This window comes from Hyposmocoma kahamanoa, unplaced genomic scaffold, assembly GCF_003589595.1.
Source record: "Hyposmocoma kahamanoa isolate Upper Pololo Valley unplaced genomic scaffold, ASM358959v1 100021, whole genome shotgun sequence".
In the NCBI taxonomy this organism is placed as follows: Eukaryota; Metazoa; Arthropoda; class Insecta; order Lepidoptera; family Cosmopterigidae; genus Hyposmocoma; species Hyposmocoma kahamanoa.
In genome coordinates, this window is record NW_020653200.1 from 5,409,855 (window position 1) to 5,432,506 (window position 22,652).

Here is a 22,652-nt window from a genome sequence, read left to right on the forward strand (position 1 = left end):
ACCTATTGCAATAAAACGGCAATTTCATACTTTAACCCCTAATATATATTTCCTGAATATTATGATTTATTTCAAAATGGAATATTTTCCGTGACCCAACACTAGTCTGGAGTTATTCTATGTTGATTTAAAACAGCAACACTTGTTGACAGAGTTTGAAGTTTTCTTTCGGAAGTCGTTTTATGATTGATTAATAATTTATCAGCTATTTCATTGTTAGTGCTGTAATTTTCAGCAATCAATACAGCAATGTAAATTAATTATGTAATTTTTAGTAACTACATCAGTGCATTTTAAAATAAAATTGCTCTACGTCGACCTCCCTCCAAGCGCTTCGCTTGACATTTTCAGAAGACGCCATGTTTGTCACGTTTTTGCCAGTTGTGAATAAATTTAGCCAAAAATTGAAATTGCACTAGTTTACCCATATAATAACTGTCCAATGTGGTGAAATTTATTTCAAATAAGTATGAGTTTTTCAAAAAACAAAGGGAAAAGGCCGCGTTCATCGTCCAGCGAAACTAAAAATGTAAGTTGTCACTAAATTCCCGCTCTCTGCGACATGGTCGTTATTTTCCTAACAACTGTGCGGCCTCACGCGTAGATGCGTATTTTTGCCTACTGAAAGTGACGCTTTGCATGGCGAAAGATTATGTTTGATAATGTGCTGGATATTCTTATCCAGATCGCTTCCTAAGATGCTGTAAAAATATGGTTGAGGTCTCCCAAGTTTTTGTCTTCTATATTCTTGTGTTGTCAAAGTCCATGCTTTCGGTTAATTCGACTGAAACCTAAAACCTAGGGAACGGTCTGATAGTCTCGTAAAAAGCGAAAAATATACTAACAAATAAAGGAACTGATGTGGAGGATTATGTTATGATTAGTTTAGGATACTTATTTCTACATTTTATTTAAAACCAAAGCAGACCTGTGACTCGCGTAACTCAATTCTCGGCATTGCAGGGCAATTGTATTTTTATTTTTTATTTAATTCCTGAATTTCAAATGTGTATTTTAATACTTAACACGCTATAAAATTTAGTGCCTTTGTTTCTAATTGCACCATATTAATACAAGCTATGCAATAGTTCTCATATAAAATTAAAATTGATTAAAATGTATCTAGGATTCTCCAGTAATAGAACTTATTTCGCAGGTGGTAACCTTTTAATAGCTACACAATTTAATGCAACGCAAATCAAATCAAAAAAAGACCAAGTGTGTGATTTTACCAAAGCAAAAGTGTCGTTTTATGTGCTTTGACAAGGTTTGGCCAGAATATTGCGAATATCGATAACAAAATATATCATAAATATCCAAATATAGATAACATCTAGTAACTTGATTGCATGTTTGGACTATGTTTTCTATTATATAATACCTATGAATATTTGCAAGATCAAAGTCAAAATATCGGTTTAATTTTCCCACATGTCACCATGAAATTATCCAAAACCTCTATTCAAGTATTTCCATTAAAAGTTGGACTTTCTTCTTAGTCCCCAATACATACACAACAAATTTTGAATACAATAAACTCTTGCAGAAACAGTGACACTTTCTTTGGGAACTCTAGAAATCCATGTGTTATTGGATATGAAAATTTTTCTATTAATTAAATTAAACCGTCACTGATGTCTATTTTTATAATATGAATTATGAACAAGGAATTCCAAATTGAAGAAAAGTATATATTAAAGCTTTTGTGTGTCAATCACAATGTAATATATTTGCCACACAAATGACTTTAAAAAATACTTGAACCTATTATTGAAAAGTAGGTTTATGTTCAGTATATTAGACAATATCACATATGTTGCTCTGATCCCAACATAATTAAAGCCCTTGTGTTTGGAAATCCGAAATAACAGTGGAACCACAAACTCCCAGACCCGAGACTATATTGACGTTTGAAATGCAAAATGGGATAAGCAATACTTTTGGTCATATAATATGTCCCAAATGTGATTTGATCGGGGACCGAACCTGGGACCTCAGAGATGGCGACACCATGAAAACTGATGTGCAAGCCACTCAACCACGAAGGTTGCCAAGCAGTGGCTGCATATAAATTGAAATGGTGATGAATGCTGGAAGTTTTAGAAAGTGTTTAGAACTGGTTGCAACTTTTCATTTATATTTGTATTTTCACTATATTCTTGTATAGTCTTCTGTATAAAAACCAGTGTTTTATAAACCTAGCAATGTTGATTGGAATGGTCATAACTTTAGTATTCATTTTTAATGTAAAAATGTAAACATTTTAGGTTGAGTTACCTACAGCCAATTAAAGTTCACTCTTATATACACATGAAAAAAGATTAATAATTAAGAAATCTGTTGATACATATGACTGGTCATAATATTTAGATACTATCGGTGATCATTACCTGCATAATCTTGGAAAACATTGTTCAACGTAGAAAGTGATTGCGGTAGACAATGCTGTTATATTAAATATATTAAATTTATACCCTTTTTATTCTAGTCTTCGTTGGTCCATTCCAAGTGGCAAGGCATGGCAAGTTGTCCATTTCAAGGTGGTCCTTTTTGTTACACTGCGAGTTCTCTGGCACCTGGTCAGAGACATTCTCTGCTATAGTGTTTGCCCTGTCAGGTTCATTCCCTCAAAACTCAATGAGTACACAGTTCAGGCTTAAAGACTTGAAGTTAGAAATCTAGGGATTCTGATTTATAATCAGTTATAAGTATTATATGGTAGTATAGTTTGTTATTATGCTAATGGAAACATATATTATTAATATAATGGAATACATATTTAATAAAACATTTGAAGGCTAAAAGCAGCAAGCTTTATATGTATAAAATGCGCTTACTACATGCTATGTGATGATTTATACATTCTTGAAGGGCACACAATACCCATAACAATGAAGGCACACGCCTCAAGTACAGGAGACCAAAACATTCAAAGCCAGGAGAATAATGCTTTATTTCTTTAATACTATTAGCTATGACTACAGATTGGAATTATGACAATAATCAATTGATAGTTGCAGTGATGATGGCTGTGCAAGCCCTTAACGAAACAATACTGCCTCCGTGGCCGAACGGTTACGATGCCGGACTGCCATGCCGAGGTCCCAGGTTCGATTCCCGGGCCGGGAGAAATATATTATTAATATTTCTCTCGTGAATTTGGATCCAATTTGTGGTTGTCTATGTGTGTACATGTTGAGTGTATGCGTTATTATAATAACCCTTGTTGCACTTGTTCTCAAAAATAACGTTCAAAGGAATAATGGATGTATAAGAAAGAAGTTTGATTGAGTGTTTTACCAAAAGAGAAAAACCAGTTTTATTTAGTTTTATTAAACTAAATAGTAAAAATTTTCAATTGCTATAATGTTGACACATAAATGCAGATTTGATGAGACTATAGACTTTCCTACTTTGGGTTTTGAACCTTAAAAGTGTTGATACAGGTGTTGTATGGATTACTTGAACCACTGCGAAAAGGGGTAAATGATAAGATGTGCACATATTTATTTTTCGATCACATCCTATAATCATTGCTTATTAATGTCCATTGTTTAAGCATCAAACAATAAACCATACAATTATATACTTATGAAACAAAAATACTGTTGCTTCTCTTCAGTTTTTTATAATATTGGCTGTGCATATAGCGTGGATTCTATTTTAGTGATTGCCTGGTGGTTTATACATTTGCGTCTTGTCAGTATAATAGTTCGCTCTTGTCATAAGCATTTAATCAACAAGTTACATAAAGTATCATAAACATATATACTTGAATACAAAGCTGATTATTTACTTATGGACAGTTCAATTACTGCTATGTGTATGATATGTTGCTAACTGATGTTTTAGAATAGGTATTTTTTTAAAGTTACTCCGAATTGTTGGCATTTATCCCAAAAATCTTAAACGCGAAGCGACATATTTATAGGCCTACACAGCAATTTCTCATTGTTGTTATTGTATCTTATATACTTCTATGCTTCGCCTCTGATTTGATCAGCCTTCGAATTCAGACTTTTACAGCAATTGCTTATTTATTATCCTCGCAACAATTTAGTTAGAAAAAGTTTTTGCTGATTTGTATACCATAAAAAATACGAAGTGATTTGTATGCTATAAAAAATGTACCAATATGAAGACAAACCATTAATCCAAAGGCAAGCAATTGCTAAACACTAAAAGGCCAGTAGTGTACATCAATGAAGTAAAGTAGGTTACATTTGTATCATGTACCAGAATTTAAAATTACCTATAGTTACAGTCCAAATGGTTTTATAATCCCGGTCTTATTGCTTACAATGAATAGGATTTACCTGGCGCACTTTTAAAGACTTTACTAGACTAGACTAATGATTATTAAGCTTTTAACTTATTAGAATCATCACTATATACTACAACAGCAAACTGAATTCTAATACTAGGTTATATTCTAGTAATTCTAATGAGAGTAAGGGTTCCAAGTCTGGTGTCCTACATAGCACAGTTCAAACAATTTATTGTCTGGGATGTGGTGCCCCGCATGTTCCATTGGTGTTGATGCATTTTAAGTGCAAAGATATTTTCCTGTTGTTACGTACCGATCTGTGATTTGTAATAGTTTTTGCCTCAATATGTAGCAGTTTAAGACTGACTGCCTACGTAACCATTCACACATACCGTGATTAAACATAATTATTAATACTACGCGATGATCGTGACTACCGAGTCGCGCGTCTGTGTGTGAAATAATTAAACAATCACTTTTAATTTCATAAACACGACATAACTAAACGTAAAAAGTGTGTTTTAATTATGTCACTATACATTTCGTGCCCAAATTCAATAGCAATAAAAAGTTATACAATTAAGCGATGAATCAAAAAGTGAACTGGGTTATAATAAAAACTTAATAAACTCTTTAATAAGCAATTTTGCCAAAAAAGTTTTACTTTTGAGAAGATTATTTCAATGATAGATTCGCTTATATTAATAATTAAATACATGATTAAAGCTTCGGTCTGTCTCTGTCTAGACATTCTTGCTCTCTTCGCAGTTTCACATGTTTCAATTAAATATTATTAAGGATATCTACACTCGAACTGCAATAAACAAGTAAATAAAAATAAACAATATAGCATTTTCGCGTAGCTTCTGAATTCAGCGTTTGTTAAGAAATAGAACTTCAATAATTGCTTTAAAAAGCGTTCACACCATGCCACGATTTCATAAATCTACGGACTACGTTTAGTATACAACTGCAACATCGACCGTTTTGACCTTTTTTAATTCTGTTGGCATTAACATCCTGTGGCTTAGAAATCTTTACAGATAGTCAGAAGAAACAAAAAACGGTATTATAAATATAAATACTCTTGAATAGATTGCATTTTATACTAATAACATGTATTCATGTGTTTATAATGGGGCGGAGGCGATGTTTTGCATAATATGATCGGAAGCCAGACGCAGTTTTCATATTTTAAGTTATTTGGAGATCACCAAAACTATAGCATTTTTTTACGTACCATACTTGAAATACGTTTAAAACGCCGTGGTATTCTAATTGTTTTACCTATCGCCTCTCAAGCGGAGGCCGTGGATTCGAATCCGGGCTCGCACCTCTTCAATATTCGGAATTTATGCGAGAAATTTTATTTGAAATTTACCATGAGTTTTTCAGTGAATAAACCTGCATGACGAAGAAGGTTCACAACCCTTTGAAAACGTGGGAAGTACCCAACCAGCATTGGGCCAGCGCACTATCAACGGCCTATCAAAAATGGTTTTGACCAATATCTTAATTGAGATACACATTTAATTTTATTTGACAGTTTAGATGTCATACTTTATTATACTGAAGGTTTTTTATGTTAGATAGATATGCTAATTTAATAAGAATACATCCAATATGTCTTTTCCGATACCGATCTCGTTGAGCCGTATAATTTTGGAACGTAAATTTTGAAACGTAATTTTTGACGTCGCAATTCGTATTTATTTCGTTAGATAAGTTATGTGCTATTATATATTTCTATAAAGTACATCTTATGTATATGTCAAAAATAGTTGACATTTTTCAAATTTGTTGTGTAATGTAAAGAAAATAAATCATAATTAAAAATTGAGACATAAATCTGTCTTTATCAAATTCATCAAAGGTGTTCACCGTTAGCGAAGCTTGCCGAAGCTCCTAATTTTGAATTATAACATAGCGTAAGTATTAATTATCAAAATTTTATAAAAACCAGTTGGGGCTTTTTGCGGTTTCTAAAGATATGAAAGAAATTATAACAAATGTTCTGCCGCAGAAAAATAACCTTATCAATGCAATGCGATGAGATAATATAGGTGCGGTCGCATTTATCAATATTGTTCACACTACACCATTACTATATAATGCTGTGACGCATTAACTTCATAAATTTATTAATACAAGCAGTCGTTTGTTACTGACTTTTCCAACTCTTGAAAATGAGTATTTTCAAATGTTTGAGACGAGAACTAATACTTTGCTACATTGTAAGTGGAAGAAATGAATCGGCTCTAGAAACATTTTTTCGAGGTTGTTATGAAGTTTCGGAGGAAAATTTACGTTTGATATTTAGTGATTAAAAAAAATTTGCTAACTCTTTTTAACAGTCGATGGAGCCAAGCATCTCGAAAAAAGCCTTTTTAAGGGTTAACAGTGATTGGTTGGATCAAGAATTTTCAGTTACTTTCTCCACGACCATCGATTCCACTCCATCTACTTCAACTGGAAAACGAGGAAAACCATGTCTTATGAAAATTCTTCAGAATTTAGTAAAAAGCGGAGAAAGTAATAAAGCAAAAACGTGGAGGCATTGAGGTCTGTAGATGCAGAGAAAATGGACGGTTATAATAACATCCAAACGCTTAGAGATCAACAAGCATATTAAGTGTATTTATTGAATTGAATCTGACCAGGGCTCAACATTATTCATATTTGAAGAATATTAAGGACGAACGGAACTGTATCTACAAAGTACAAAAAAAGTAAACAGAACTGTTACCCACCTGCATCAGCTATTGAAATTACTAACACATGTGCAAAAATGTTATCGCTATAGGATTTATTACATTTTGAATATTACACTTACAAACTTTCGTTTCAAAAAAGGTCAGCTACGAAAATAACCGAATGAAAAGAGATGAAAACTATGGTACAAAGACGCTTTCGAGAAGAGCTTGGGTTAATAATTGATAAACCACGACAAGGAGGTACTAATACCAATGACGGTAACACAGCGAGATGGTTATATTTATAATGCAGCCTGCTCTTCTGAAATTACAGGAGTCGATGAAATATTGATAAAGCGAATCTATGTAATCCTTCAAGCCTTATCGTCTGGCATAATGACAGATTCCCAAAAATTTGGTGAACATGTTTTGAAACTGCAAGAATATACAATAAGTCAATAAAATATGATTGGTGTTATATTAGGTTCACAAAATATTGATTCACGGAGAAAGTATAATTAACCATTTTGTAGTGTTTGTGTGTCGGGACAACTTTCAGAAGACCCTCAAGAATCTCGTAATATGGACTACAAAAATGAATTTAAATTACACCACACAAGAAAGTGCTCAAGATATACTAAAAATGAAGATGTATTTCACACGTTATTTGTACTTCTGACCCATTTTTTTTTGTTATTTTATATTATTTTTAAGTAAAATTTATAATCACATTTAATTTATTTTATGAATAAAGAAGTCTCGTAACGCGGTAATTCTATTTTGTTTTTAAATAAGTATTGAATAGTATTTAACAGAGAGAGATTTAAGATTTTGCACATTTTTTTTCTCTCAATTACGGGTAGTTAAGCAAAAATTTATTACGCGCTTACAACAGTCGTAATTCCCACTGTGTACAAAAAAAATAATTAAAAGGCGTATCTCGAAAAACAAAAAAATTACAGATTTTTGGTCTGTAACTGACTTAAATTTCCGATAGTGCAGCGTGGCGGACTATGGCCTAAACTCTCGCCTGAGATGAGACCCTTGCGGGAGTGCCCAGATGTGAGACGTATAAAATGGGTTGATGACGAATGAATGAAAGCTTGAATTCCGTCTATTAGAACGCATTGCCTTCGGAAGATATTTTTTCAAAATTCAATCAGTTGAGACGTTTAATGGTTTAATCTGGAAAAATGTCCAGTCAGCCAGTCAAGGAATTGTAACAGCTAATATTTTTAATATTTTTATTGAAAAAGTACTTTTTGTTAAAATTCTCCACTACTTTGTTATTATTACTGATACAAAAATCGAACAAAATGGTCTCGAACCAGAATCTTGCCTCAATGTAGCTATAGTGAGGTTCGAGTACAGTTGGGTCGAAGGAATTTTTCTTTGAGTTTGTTCGATCTTTATATCAATAATAATATTATTTTTTAACACTCATTGTCCCGTGACCAGGGAGACCAAGGAGACCCTGTATCGCGGCTGCCATGGACATGGACAACCACAAATTACACCCAAACTCGAGAGAAATAAACGTAGGCTATAAAAAAATATCTCCCAGCCCGGGAATCGCAACCTCTGCGTGGCACTCCAGCATGGTAACCGTTCGGCCACAGAGGCATCTGATTTATACTAGATAGTATACTAAGTAATACACTTATCTCGTTTAAATATTGCTAATAAATGAAAAGTCAAACAGATTTGAAGTATTTTTATTTATATTGTAATATTTTCATATGTCATACTTCCCATTGTCGCAGACTCGGCATTGTATCTGTGTATAATGTGTTAGCTCGATCAGAATAATGCGCTACGCAGACGACTTATTCAGACGACGACGACAGAGACGACGATTATTCAGTTCATTTTATTTCGGTGTTCCTACAACTGTTTCTTTCTTATCCGACAAGTGGTCAAGTTGTTAGACCGTAATTTGGCAAATAACTAGAATTCCCAAATATAAGGAATATTTGCTTATGTCACGACTGGCATATTTCATCACCCCATCACGGTTGCGTGCTAAAGCTGACCTGCCGAGCAGAGAAAATAAGACTTAGCGTAACAACTTTTAAAACACCAACTTTTCTTTGTATTTGCAATTTGGGCTACGAATCCTGATACATTCTAAAAAATGACCACAAAACAAACTTTATTTACACAGATTTCTCGACAAGTTTCCAAGTACAAAGTACGTTTATCATAATAATAATATTAACGCACACACTTATAGCACTAGGAAGACCCTGTATCGCGGGTGCCATGGACACACACATAGACAACCACAAATTACGCTCAAACTCACGAGACAAATAAATTGTAGGCCATAAAAATATTTCGCCCGGCCCGGGAATCGAACGGGAAATCTTCGTGACAGCCCAGCGTGACAACCGTTCGGCCACTGAGGGAGTTTATTATATGACTTGAAAGTCCTTCGAAACACATTAACCAAAGACGGCATGTAATCAACAGTGACGTCATTTCTGTTTATGACAGGTTTCTTTCTAGCCTTATCGAAGGCGACAATATAGAAACGATCATGTGTACTGACCACACACATGTATCTGAATAGACGCCGCAAGTGTACCTACTTGATATGTACCTATTCGGATGATAATACTTAAGTCCTTGGAAAATGTTATAAAAATATGTCTAAAGTTGTAGTAGTTTTCCGGAGCAACTTTTTTTTAAAACACGTATTAATAAAGGACTTGCCTAATTATCTTATTCTGGTATTATTTTACAATATTAATATTTTACGGTTTCTTATAATCAACAAATACTTCAAAATTCATTATTCTAACTACATACATGTTGCGTCCGCGTCTTCGATATAATAATTTTAATGCTGAAGGAGGTTTTCCATTACTAAATAGCGCTTGTGACGTCAATCAGAGGTACGACAATTGTGGCACGCTTGGTTTTCATACAGAGCGCGGTACTTGCGGTGTCTCTTTAGATACATATCTGTGGTACTGACCTTAAAGGGTACTCAAGAAGGATATTATCGTTAGTGACAATGTCACTTTATGGAAGAATGGCATAAGTGGAGTTACGTCAAAAATGTTTATTGCTCCATCAGATACAGAAAAATATAACCCACGTCCTCTCCAATTCTTGCAACTCTATTGACTAATATTGTACAGAAAGTTACAAGAATTGGAAAGGATGAGGGGATAATTTTTTGCTCCATTAGGAGCAATAAACATTTTTAACGTAACTCCAATTATGCCATTCTTCCATGAGGGGTGCGTTACGTCAGTGCGTGTTAATTTCGACATCCTCATATAAAACAATAGTTAAGGTTATTAAATGTATTCGATATTGTCTTGTTTATCGAACCTTAAAGCGATGTGCTAATACACTCAGCCACGCATAAAGCTCATCAAACTGTCGCTTTTTAAATTGCAATTTTAAATAAAAAGAATTACATTTTTCAATAAGATTTTTTCCTGTTTGTTTAGTTGGGCAGTTCTTATGAAATTCCGAGATTCGTGCTTTCGATATATATGAAAATTTCTAGGAAGAATTTGTCTTTATTTTTTGTAAATTTCGTAGTACTTATGTAAACAGTCTTTGGTGATATAGTCGTCCCCAAAATAAATGACTTTCAAAAAATTCATTTGAGTGTGAGGGAGTGACGGTATCAAAATACACCATGAAAAAATAGCGATATCAACTTACTTTTCGACTTATTACCAGTAACTCATTTAAATGTATAATTAATAATTAAAATCAAATGCTTAACTTCTTTTTACATGATGTGTGGGAATGACTGTCAAAAATATAACTTTTAGAATTTTAAATTAAATATTTTCGTACAAACTTTTTCCACACACAATTTGAATTTCGTCATTTGGAAACGTTTATAGTGCTGCTAAGTTTACATAAAAACAACATTTTCCAAAAATTAAAAATGCGCTCACAAATGGAGTGAAGGTAAAAATGTGAGGGAATGTTTTTTTTGGTTGGGACATGAATAATGTACATTTTTTTATATTTATTTCTCGTGTTTTTACCACAGGATAGCTTTAATTTCGCAAAAACATATTTTATTTGATCGAATGTTTAAAATTTAAAGGTTATTTTTGTTAAATGTGTTGATTTGTAGCACATAACGTGTTTTGTTATGGAACTTGGAACATAGTGAGGGAATGATTATGGGGACTTTTTGTATTATTATTATTTTTATTTAAATAGAATAATCAATATTTTATGTAGGCATCAGTAGCAATTGAAATGTAATTTGCTATTAAATATTAATTTTACGGCAAGAATCAAAAACTTTTTTTTATAAACCTAAAGGACAAGAATTTTGACATTTTGTAAGAATTACCTATGTAGTTGTATTTATTGTTGTGGTCACAGACATATTTGTGGTCCACCCTCACCTGCTCTTTATTATATTAATTAAAAGGCTAGGATTTCAAACCACATTTTAATGACATAAGTTTAATTAGGTACAGTTTTAAATTTTGGCTGATATTTTAAAGCTGGTGAATTTGGCTTACTAATACATTTTATTAGTTTTTGTTTTGCTTTTTTGAGACGTCGGTTCTGTTAGTTTCTCATGCGTTCGTATTGTTTATATATGATTGCTTATTTATTACGCTATACAATACATCATCAATCACTACAAATTGAAGTAACATCAAAATTGAATTGGAATATTGAATAGGGATTTACTTATCCCATATTTTACTAAGCTTTGAGACTCAGTCGTCTAGAGTACCCGTATACGAAGCCCGATCACTTAAGTGTCTTTTGCGTCGCCATGACGTAAAAGCTGTTGACTGATATTCCACTTAACATGTGGATATTGTAGTTGTTAGAAGCATATGTGAATTTCGCAGAAATGTAATTTATATTGCATGTAATTAAGGTTTCTGTTTAAATAAATTCAATATGTTTTTGTTGTCAATTAAGCGAATGTTGTGTTTATATGTTTGTTTTTACATTTTGTATGTTTTGCCTTTGTAAACCAATTTGGATATATTTTTAAAATCGAACAGACTGTTATTTTCGAAGATGTAAGGCATAATTCTTCTTTGTCATCTTGACCTTTAAGATTTATAATATCATGTGTATTGCTAAGCGAAATGTTTTAAGAGTTGCGATTTTGCCCGTATTGTATTATTAAAAAGACTTCAGTATATGATAATCTAGAAAAGAAAGAATAAAATAATCTGTAAATGAATGAATGAATTTTATTAAAAGAACATTCAGTTTCAAAACACTTTTCTCTAATTTTTTGTGTTATATATAGCTTTAGCGGATATTTCTATTAATTTGCGATTATATCGAAACTCTTCATAGACGCGTTACGTCTCTCATCCCGCAATATTCTGGCAAGCCGGCGTGGTACATCGTCTTCTTCGAGGAGACCCTTTTTTAAACATGAGTTGTCGTGAATGTTATGAGAAAGTATTGCGGAGGAACACTGCTATAAATTACTTGGTACTTGGTGCAACGGGCTGGTACCCGCAACTCGACGACAAGGCGCCTATTTTGCGTGTGGTGCTAGAAAGTATTTTGCGAAAAAGAAACATAAGCTCCTAAATAACACCAGAGAGGCCAATGAAACGTCCTAAAGAGCTGTGTGACCCTTGACTGAACCAAATTGGTTCAGCACTCCATTTTGCTACGAAATGAACTAAAAACTTATTTTATTTGTCGGACCTTTGTCTTATGTCTATGCTCTAGAATAAGTACTTGTGGTTTTATGGTAGTTTCGTTAAATTAAAAAATAAAAATGTTAAATTTTCAGTCATTTGTGAAGAATGTAACGTCGAGGGTGTCAGGACTGCTTCCTGCGACAATAACGAAGTGGTTTAGCAGTCCGAGTTCCTCAAATACCAATGGGTCGGCGCAAACAGGCGACGCCACCGACTCTTCGTCAGAAGACGAGGCACCAGAGAGCCCCATCGCTTTACAGCCCCCAGCTAAAACCATGCGATATAGCTCACCAAACAAATTCACATATTACGGACCTACAGACGTAAGTTTATGCTCACTCCTCGAGTTTGTTCTTTTATTTCAACTTGCTTTATATGACCTACTTACGTAATATAGTGGCTAAGAAAAGACATGGTTCTGGTTTTGTTAGAAACTAAGTCTTGCGTCATGAGTTACTTTGAAAGTTTCTGTTCTTCAACGTGTCTCAAGTACAGATATGATATTAGAAAAATGTAATAATTTATTTATTTTATTGTTATATTTGTTACGTTTTTTTTCTTTTAGATCCGTATATTTTCCGCTAAGTAGTCTGTCACACTTCAATTTTTAAATCCATTAAGTATAAACATTGTTAATCGCTCTTATTAATAACGACAATATATTAAATTTTATTCATTAGTCTGCAACAGTGGTCAATTAGAAATATTATTTTGAAATGAACAATAATGCAATACCTCAATTGCCCAAAAGTCATAAATGATTATTTCCATTTATAATTTGATCCTATTTTTCATGTTTACTATTTTATTCATTTGGGGTATTGAAACTTATATTATTATGCAGGCATATATTATATGAATATTATATGCCAGGCATAATAATATAAGTTATATAGTTTTTATAACATCAAGTGACGAGACGAAGAAGTCGTGCGCCTGGTGGTAAGCTACACGCCTGTCTATAACAATTACAGTGCCACTGAGAGCTTTAAATTGCAAAGATCTGAGGGGCACTACCACTGCGCCCATCACTCTGAGACATAAGTTGACAAGTCCCATGTGGCTGTAATTTCACCAGCAACCTTACCCTTCAAAACCGGAACACAGTAATGCTGACATTACTTCTTGGCGGCAGAAATAGGTAATGTCCGTGTTGAAAAATGGGAATTTTTGAAACTGAGGATAATTTTCTTCGATGATAATAATATTTTTGTACTTGTATTGTATCTGGGAGTATAGTTTATTCGAGTTAAGGATGCACAAGGAAATACAATCTGGGAATAGAAATACATGCAAAATCCTTAGGTTAAACAGCAATTATAATGTTGATATTTATTTCAGGCTAATTGCGCAAGTCGAAGTATGGACACGCTCGATTCATGTGGCCCTTACCACCTCATGGTCCCATCACTGACAGGGCGAACTACATTTACACGGGAGACTAACTACACTTCTACACCCTATCGACCGCCCAATGACGAGGCCTTACAAGATAGAAGTGACCAAGACAGTGCATACAAGTCACAGCATTGTGTTTCCGCTGTAGGCCGCACTGTAGCCACTAAACGCAAATCTTTATTTGACTCCTCTTCTGCTAACAGCGAAGCTTCCAAAAAAGCTTGTGGTAAGGACCATATATTTTTTATATACATTTTGGTGTAGTATATATAAACTGCCTATTTAACAATAGAGAAGTCAAATATGTACTTATTAATATGTACCTATTTTCACAGCAAAGACAGCATGTAACGCAATTAGAGATCCAAGTCAGCCATACTTCAAGCCAAGTCTCCTTGGTTCTCCATTCTATTCCGGGCGAACGACGTATGGAGGAGCGGCAACTTCATATATTAATCGCCCTAATGTCAAAGAAAGGAGAAATGCAACAGTGAAAGAGTCCAGCAACACAGACAACACAATCAGTAATACGACCAGACGTATTATGGACCTTCTAGAACATTATTCATCGCCCCTTAGTGAAGCAAAAAGGATACCAGTCGTGTCAACGACTAAGAACAATAGCTGGGATGCAAATTCATCCTCAAATCCCAACGTTCCTAAAGTTTTATGTAAGTAGTAACAGGATTTACAGAGATGAAACTGTGCAGCTTCAAGATATGTCCCAACAGGCTACTGTTGGGACATAGCTTGAAGCTCATGGAGGAGTTTTGGATAATATACCATCATATAGACCATAGTGTATATATGAATCAGGCAAATATGTACTTGTCCTAGTTGGCTTCAAGGAAACAAATTTTGATACAGTGCGGTACAACAAGATTTATTACCTACTTATTATACTTGTTTGTAGTAGAACTATGTTAATCTATTGCAGCTTACAAAACGCAAGAATTACTTGTGCCGAGCATAGCGTCGATCTTGCGAGTGAAACAACGTTCGCGGCTGATGGACACGACGAATGCTGCGCGCCAAATCATTGCTTCTCACAGCAGTACCATGCACGACTACACGCCCAATCCTTCGCACAACAAGAACACGTAAATTGACCAACTGTCACATGTTGATTTCATATTTATAATAATCAGCTTAAAATTAATATCTTGTATTTGTATTACAGGGATGTCAACCACAAGTTTACGACAAAAGTCAAGACTAAGCTATCAAGAGTCACGCGTGGGAATAGTTGTGATTTAGAAACAAATTTACTGACGCCAGTCAAATTACCTGAAGCAGTTTTACAAATTGATCAAAGTAACTTGCCTAAATTTTTGTTCGAGAAACCAGCATCAAAACCAATTTGCAGTACGCCTGCAAAACCTACATTTAATGTAAGTCAACCTTTAATTAAAATTGCCGAACCACAACCAAAATCTCCGATTTCGGACAGTCTCTCGCGTAAATCGGAATCTCAATTGCCCAAAGTCAATCCTTTCAAGTTTTCGAGCCCAGTTAGGTTACCCAACGAGCAGGCTCAGTCTCCAACGACGCCTCCTAAGTTTACGTTTGGTAGCCCAGAGCGCAGTGTAGAGAAAGTAAAAATCAATGAAAAGAAAGATCAGTCTTCGTGTGTCATTGGTTCTCCTACGGAAATCGAAAACAAATTGACGACTTCCAACTCGATAGATTGGCAATGCGTTGACTGTTGGGATTTCAATAAAACAGTTATTGATGAATGTATTAGTTGCGGTGCAGAGAAGCCCTCTACATACAATGACCACACTAAATCCAATGATTACAAGCTTACTGACAGTGAATCAAATAAAAATGAAATCAATAATAGTAATACTATGAATAACATAGAGAAACCATTGAGTGTGAAACAGCCAGATTCTTCCAAATGGGATTGTAAGGACAACTGGGTTACTAATGAAGAAAGTACAGATGAATGTGTGTATAGTGGCGCATCGAATCTAAAAAAATCGAGTGCTAAAGTTAATTCAGCTGATAACAATACTAGCAGCCAGTGGAAATGTGATGAGTGCTGGATTAAAAACAAAGATTCTGACAGCAATTGCGCAGCGTGCGGATCGCCTAAACCCGGTGGAGAACCAACTGCTTCGGCGGCTGTAATGGGCTTTTTTAGCTCCCCAACCAAACCACCTGATAATACTTTTAAAGTTCTGATTGCAAAACAGTCTGACAAATGGGAATGCCCTGGCTGTTTAGTTAGAAATGAAAGCGATAAAACCAGATGTATATGTTGCGATTATGAAAAGCCAGGCACTGAAGCAACAAAAGAGCCAGAAATGAAATCTTTTACTTTTGGAGTAGTCCCAGCTTTTAAATTTGGTATCAGCTCTCAAACGCAAGTAGCTGCAAAACCAGCAGAGGTTAAGGCAATTGTAGATTTTAACAAGACACTTCAGGAATCTGAAACTAACAACAACGTTTTACCTAAGGCACCTACTTTTACATTTGGATTACCGACTCAAAAGTCAGACGATCCTTCTAAAAAAGAAGGTGATATGAGAGATGACTCACCAAAATTGAATTTTTCATTTTGTGTACCTAAATCAACGCCACCTGCTGCACCTTCTGCCGTTTCCATTTTCGGGAACTCAAATAGGATGCCAGAATCTGCTTCTAAACGTGTGAGTGAAGATGAAGAGAAACCACAAGAAGTGCCAAAAATTATTTTTTCTGTGCCTGATCAACAAGAACGTTTAAAACCTGTTCCTAGTCTATTTTCATCACCACTTAATAAGCAAACTGAAGACAAACAATTTACAGTATCACCCTCTTTGTTGAGCTCATCAAAAGCAGTGGAGAAAAATGAGACGACATCCAGTCTGTTAACGTTTCAACCTGCGGCGGACATGAGCGAGACAACACCCAAACCGGCATTTACGTTGTCAGTAAAACCAGGTTTAAGTACGTTTGCAGCGCCTGCAGCTACAACTAGTACGAGCATTCCGTTTGCGAACCCATTGCAACCTCCGCCGTACACCGCATCAAATTCTACCATGTCTTTTACGAATCCATTGAAGACTGCTCCTACAACTGCTACTACTTCCTTGTTCCAGCAAGCTGCTGAACCCACTGTTACGACAACGGCCACATCTTTATTCTTGAATACTAACTCTTCTAGTAATGTAGGTTCACTTTTCCAAAATCCTACAACAGTAACCACTACCACGCCGTCGGCCTTTGGTAATACAACACCATTATTCAGCTTTGGAAACAATATTCAGACGGGATCTCAACAGGAGAAGCCTTTCTTTGTGTCATTTGGGAACAATAATAAAACTGAGACACCCTCCCCGTTCAAACCAGCGTTCAACGCGTCAAGTGAAAATAAATTTACTCTTGAAATTGGAGCGGGAACTAACAATGGTTTGACACACACAACTATGGGCGGGGGTAACGGGCTTCCCCCGGCTAATCCTCTGGGAAGTGGTAACGGATTATCAATGAGCAGTCCATTGGGTGGCAATATTATGCCTTCAGGTAATAATATAACTACGAACCCACTTGGGGCAAGCGAAGTGCCTAGCAATCTATTGTCAGGTGGAAGCGGATTACAGGCTGGGAGTGGTGGCATATTCGGCACTTCACCGGCGGTACAAAAAGAAAATGTGTGGTCCACAAGTAACAATAACAATACCAACCTGTTCGTTTCTAACACGGCTACTACGCCACAGAAACCGGCGGCTACATTTACGTTTGGATCTACGACACCTGCGTTTGGCGCTAGCAACCCACCAACATTTGGAAACAATGCACAGCCAGCGCCTGTATTCGGCCTGCCAAATCAAAATACAACTAATTCATCGTCGTTGTTCACGAGCTCCCCGCAGAGACAGCCCGCAGCTGTGTTCGGGACGCCTACACCGGCTGCCAATCCCTCGTCAGCAGTGGGCATGTTCGGCACGCCTGCGCCAAACGTGGGCGCTACGCCTACATTTGGTACACCGAACCGGTCCATCCCGTCATTCGAGACACCATCGTTGACTGCGGGACCGGCTCCCGCTTTTACTTTTGGTTCGCCGCCGCAACAAACAACAGTCTTTGGCTTTGGACAAGTAAGTATATTTGTATATCATCATCATCATCGACACATTATACGACCCATCTGAGTACGGGTCTGCGCTAAGTTGAGGTCATGTTTAGGCCATAATGCGCCTCGCCTGTCCAATGCGAGTTGGGAGATTTACGTTACCAAGAGTTGTGAATTTTCTTCAACATGCAGGTTTCGTCGTGATGTTTTCCTTCACTGTTAACGGGAAATATTACTACCAAACACTCACGAATGTTACGTACATGATGCGTACATGTAAGTGATTTTTAGCACTTTTTAAAATTAGAACACATCACAAGAAGTTGAATGTCGACTTGCGAAGCAACCGTGATCCCACGGGTTACCACCACTATTTACACATAACATGTTTACAGTCAGTGTGAAAAACAAACCAAACTCAAAAAAATAAAATGCTATTTATTTGTTTAATAAAGAGTGTGAAGTTCACGAGAAATTAGTAATTACAGTTAAAAGTAATCTGATGTACTTTTATATATTTTTGTAATTAATATTTGTGCGTTTAGTCATAATTTATACGTTTTGTAGGAGCTACCACCCCAACAACCAGGAGCGGTATACAACTTCGGCGGTGCAGCGAGTGCGCCACAATTTAACATTGGTAACTCTGGCGCACCGCAGCAGCAGCGCCGCTTTCGCAAAGCTGTCCGTCGAAATAATCGGTGAATACTTTGAACGCGTGCCCACCTTGGAAAGCAACGAATTTCGTTTACTACACCGCTTGGATGAATCCAGTAAGTGTACTAATTTAGTTAAATACAAAATCATGTGAACCGTTAAAGATGCGTAGGGCGGTGGTCTATATACAACACGCTTACACGATTGTCGCAATCATCGTCATCAATATTGAATTGCACACAAAACCCAGATTACATCTGACTGGAGCCGGAATATCTTCATTTAACTATGTAGTCGACGTTGACTTTATATTAACTTTTTTTTCTGTCTGGTCACGACCCTCGATAAATTAAATCGATATGACGACGGCTTTGCCTCAACATGGACAATATAGAAGACGACGTTATCTCTACATGAAAAAAAAAACGAAATGTCCATTTTCAGATGTCTTTCTGCGTTAATTTTATTCATTGACGACGTTATCTCTACATGAAAATAAAACGAAATGTCCATTTTCAGATGTCTTTCTGCGTTAATTTTATTCATTTTGATATTTTATTTTTTTACTGTGACGACAGTTGCTAGAATTGAGTGAATGTGTACTCAAAACCTTGAAAAAAATAGGCAAAGTTATGAATCCGAATTTAAAAAATGAACAAATTCATTATAATAAATTAAAAACACCAAAATACATGGTATCAAAATACAGCATAGTTTAAATAGGACATTGCATAGTTTAACATATCATTACAGTAAATTGCTCGTGCTCCAAAATATAGGCAAATAATTATTAAACTATTCATGAGCAGTAATAATTTTGATCTTTGTATTATTGTGCACCACTTTTCATCTAAACATCGATTCATATTTAGCTAGAACAATCACCAGCAGGGCCAGCGCAATAGGGCGCGACTAGCGCGAGAGCGACTTAAAGCGCGAAATAATGCTATTCTCGCATAGAGATCTCGCGCTTTATGTCAATCTCGCGAAAGTCGCACCTTGTCGTGCTAGCACTATAGCTAGCTTTCAGCATTGAAAAAGTGACTCATGGCGGGTCTTTATGCTTATTAAAAATAATTGAATATTTAAAGAACGTACAGGTATTGTGACTCTGCCTGTTGAGCGAACTATAGAGATATCCTGCATAGAACTTGAACGCATAATTTTATTAAGGGTGTACAGATCCCTATGTTCATCTTAGGACTTCTTTGAAAAAAGATTAGACGACGTTTTAAATTAAACAACCCAAATTAATATATTTGTGGTGACTTCAATGTTAATTTATTAGTGTACTGTAGCCTTAAGTAGTACGCTCATATCATTTTTCCAATGTTATAATAATCTTTCTACGACAACCGTTTCTTTAGACAACGTTTATACCAACGCTAGTACAAAATCTATGTTAATAACTTATCGTCAGATCACTGCGGTCAATTGGCCACTTTCAATACTTTAACTGTCGATAAAATGCCAAAAAAGGATATCGCATGTGTTCCAATAAATAATGGTGGATTTAAAGCTTACAAAAATAACGTAACGGTTAAATTAACCGATATTCCCTTATATTGCACAGCTTCTGCGTATCCGTATGACAAAAATCTAGGATGTTTGAAAGAAATGTGTACAAATGGTTATTTACAAAGATCAACACCTAGAGTTTCTTGCTCATTGTTCTCAGGGGAATCTGCCTTACGAATGAGTAGTAGATTTTAATCAATATGACGATTTCAAGTGTAATTTGCTTACCTATGAAATGAAGATTATGTATTTGACTTTTACAAATTATTTCTGTACAATAAATAGTCTCTAACATTTTACCACCCGTACGCATCCTTTATGGTGTAACTATCTAATTATGTATAAGCTTAGCTAATAACGTATTGTGTATAAAAAAATTGTCTCAGTTTCCAATTATAAGCGATGCTTGTTGTATTTGGATCAAGTTTGAAATTTTAGCTTACCTTTGTTTTTTAAAATTGTTTTAGATTAAGACTGTTTCCATGTAGTAACGTTTTACTGCGTATTTTTTTATTATTAAATGTTTATGTAGTATATGAGACTATTCTTCACTTAGATTTAGGAATATGTTAATTTCGAATTCTGTAATGTTGATGGAAATGTTTTAAAACTGACTCAGGACTTTGAGTTACACATAGGCAATTTGTAAGATTGATGGTTTATAGATAAAGCAAAATACAAGTTATATATATGTAGACGTGATCGGCCTTCGAGGTTGTTTAAAGATAGCAATTTTAAAAGGTTCCAAATTGTTTGTATTCATTCTGTGTTAATACTTTTATTTAAACCTTGGACCGCACAACGTAATAGCCTGCCATGTTTACAGACGAGCGACCTTGTGTGATGGACTGCAGTCGTCAGCGACAGTTCATGACAGCGGTGTAATTCCGGTTCTAGCTGTTTTTTAACAACGGTCGAATGTTGTCGATGTTAATCGACTTTACTTTGTCCCTCGTCTGTAGCAGATCTTAGTAGTATTCAGTCCTTTTCGGGTGTCCTTGACTGCAATTGCGCGTAGAGGATTACAAATGGAGTATGACTGCTTTTCCATTTGAGCATCTACATCTGTGAGAGACTTGAAAACTAAATTAAAATAAAAAACGTCTCCAACTCGAAACTTTTAGGCGGCCATGCCAATGAATTTTATAATTTACTGGTACTTCATCTGGGTTAGGTAAATAACCGACATTATTTATGTACACAGAATGCATGGAAACCAATCCACTTCGTTCGTTTAATGAGCATGAGGGATGCAAAATATTCACTTACCGCGTATAATAGACTTTAGGAGAACGATTTTTGCAGGGAAACACGAACGATTTCTCTCCCTTTTTAGGAGAAGTTAAAAAATTTAGATACAAGTGTTTGTTTACTTGTTTTGTACAGTATTCACTCCTAGTTTTGGGTGCATAGACCCAGGGAATACATTTCTCTATAAGAAACTTTAACTCTTGTTTTACTAGATTTTAGGGATTATTTTGACAAATATTCTAATATCTTTTTCTAGGTTATTAGACTCAGGCAATACGAATGTCCCATGCAAAATTAACACGCTGGGTTTTTGTTAAGGGTAGGATTGTTATACAAAAAACACACGCATCATTATTTGCTTTTTAAACTATTAGGCTTATAGCCTCGTAATACACACCCTGTATCGCGGGTGCCATAGACACACACATAGACAACCATAAAGTATACCCAAACTCACAAGAGAAATAAATATTGGCCATACAAATTTTTCTTTCGGACCGGGGATCGAACCCGGGACCTTGGCGTGGCAGTCCAGTATGGTAACCGGCCGGCCGCGGAAGCAGTTATATAAAATAATTTTTGACACCTTTTTTGCATTTTTAAGAAAGTTTGACTATAAATATTTCGCTATTTCACCTAGATCATCTATTTCGCCTGTTATTGTACAATCCAATCTGTTTAAACTTCTTCGACGATCGTTCGTGACGGGTTTCAAGTCATCCATCTCAAGGAATGCAATTCACCCGTACAACTTTATGCACTAAAAAATAATTATAATTGTGTAAGCAAAAAAAAAATTGATCAATTTTATTAATTTTTATTGACAATTCACACTTAACCGAACAAAGTTACTATGCCAATGTTGTTTTCACAAAAAAAATCCCTGTATCTCTTATAGTTTCGGATTTCCCCATATTGACCAGTTAAAAACATGTACAGGGTGAAATCGAAATCATTAGCATCTTTTGAAATAAGATTACTCATGATACCAATTACATTAGGATAACAATTTCACAAATCCAAAAGAAGCAATATTATAACTTATGAAAACCAGAAAAACTTTACACACATACCATGCGATAGACTATTACTGCAAAAAAATCATGAAATAATCATAAAAAAAAATAAACTCC

At 35.3% G+C, this 22,652-nt stretch overlaps 2 protein-coding genes across 4 annotated transcripts in view; one reads left to right on the forward strand and one right to left on the reverse strand.

Annotated features, from left to right (window-relative positions):
- The first annotated feature begins 359 nt into the window (after nucleotides 1-359).
- On the forward strand, nucleotides 360-21,991 carry LOC113228189 (nuclear pore complex protein Nup153). Of its 2 annotated transcripts, XR_003310279.1 has the most exons (8): nucleotides 360-529; nucleotides 12,728-12,958; nucleotides 13,977-14,259; nucleotides 14,369-14,704; nucleotides 14,971-15,133; nucleotides 15,214-18,118; nucleotides 18,661-18,866; nucleotides 21,473-21,991. XR_003310279.1 is itself a non-coding variant. In XM_026461432.1 (7 exons), the coding sequence occupies exons 1-7, from the start codon at nucleotides 470-472 to the stop codon at nucleotides 18,796-18,798; spliced, it is 4,116 nt and encodes a 1,371-aa protein (XP_026317217.1). In that variant the 5' UTR covers nucleotides 360-469; the 3' UTR covers nucleotides 18,799-20,853. The 2 variants fall into 2 exon arrangements, 1 of the variants encoding a protein (XP_026317217.1); XM_026461432.1 differs by lacking the exon at nucleotides 21,473-21,991 and having other exon boundaries at nucleotides 18,661-20,853.
- Nucleotides 8,745-22,652, reverse strand: part of LOC113228199 (lymphocyte expansion molecule-like) — a 29,831-nt gene continuing 15,923 nt past the window's right edge. The window contains exons 1-2 of one of the 2 annotated variants that reach the window (XR_003310283.1): nucleotides 9,266-9,315; nucleotides 8,745-8,993 (exon numbers count right to left, since the gene is read on the reverse strand). Coding sequence is in view for 1 of the 2 variants with exons in the window: in XM_026461451.1 (XP_026317236.1) it covers nucleotides 8,885-8,993 (109 nt within the window). In the remaining variant the exon portion in view is untranslated. Of the gene's footprint in view, nucleotides 8,994-9,265; nucleotides 9,316-22,652 lie in introns of those variants that run through there. The other variant, XM_026461451.1, reaches the window with a different exon arrangement.

Coding starts and splice junctions, on each gene's coding strand:
- LOC113228189 (XM_026461432.1), top strand. CDS start 470: ATGAGTTTTTCAAAAAACAAAGGGAAAAGGCCGCGTTCATCGTCCAGC. Junction 12,959..13,976: donor CATATTACGGACCTACAGAC/GTAAGTTTATGC, acceptor TATTTATTTCAG/GCTAATTGCGCAAGTCGAAG. Junction 18,119..18,660: donor CAGTCTTTGGCTTTGGACAA/GTAAGTATATTT, acceptor TACGTTTTGTAG/GAGCTACCACCCCAACAACC.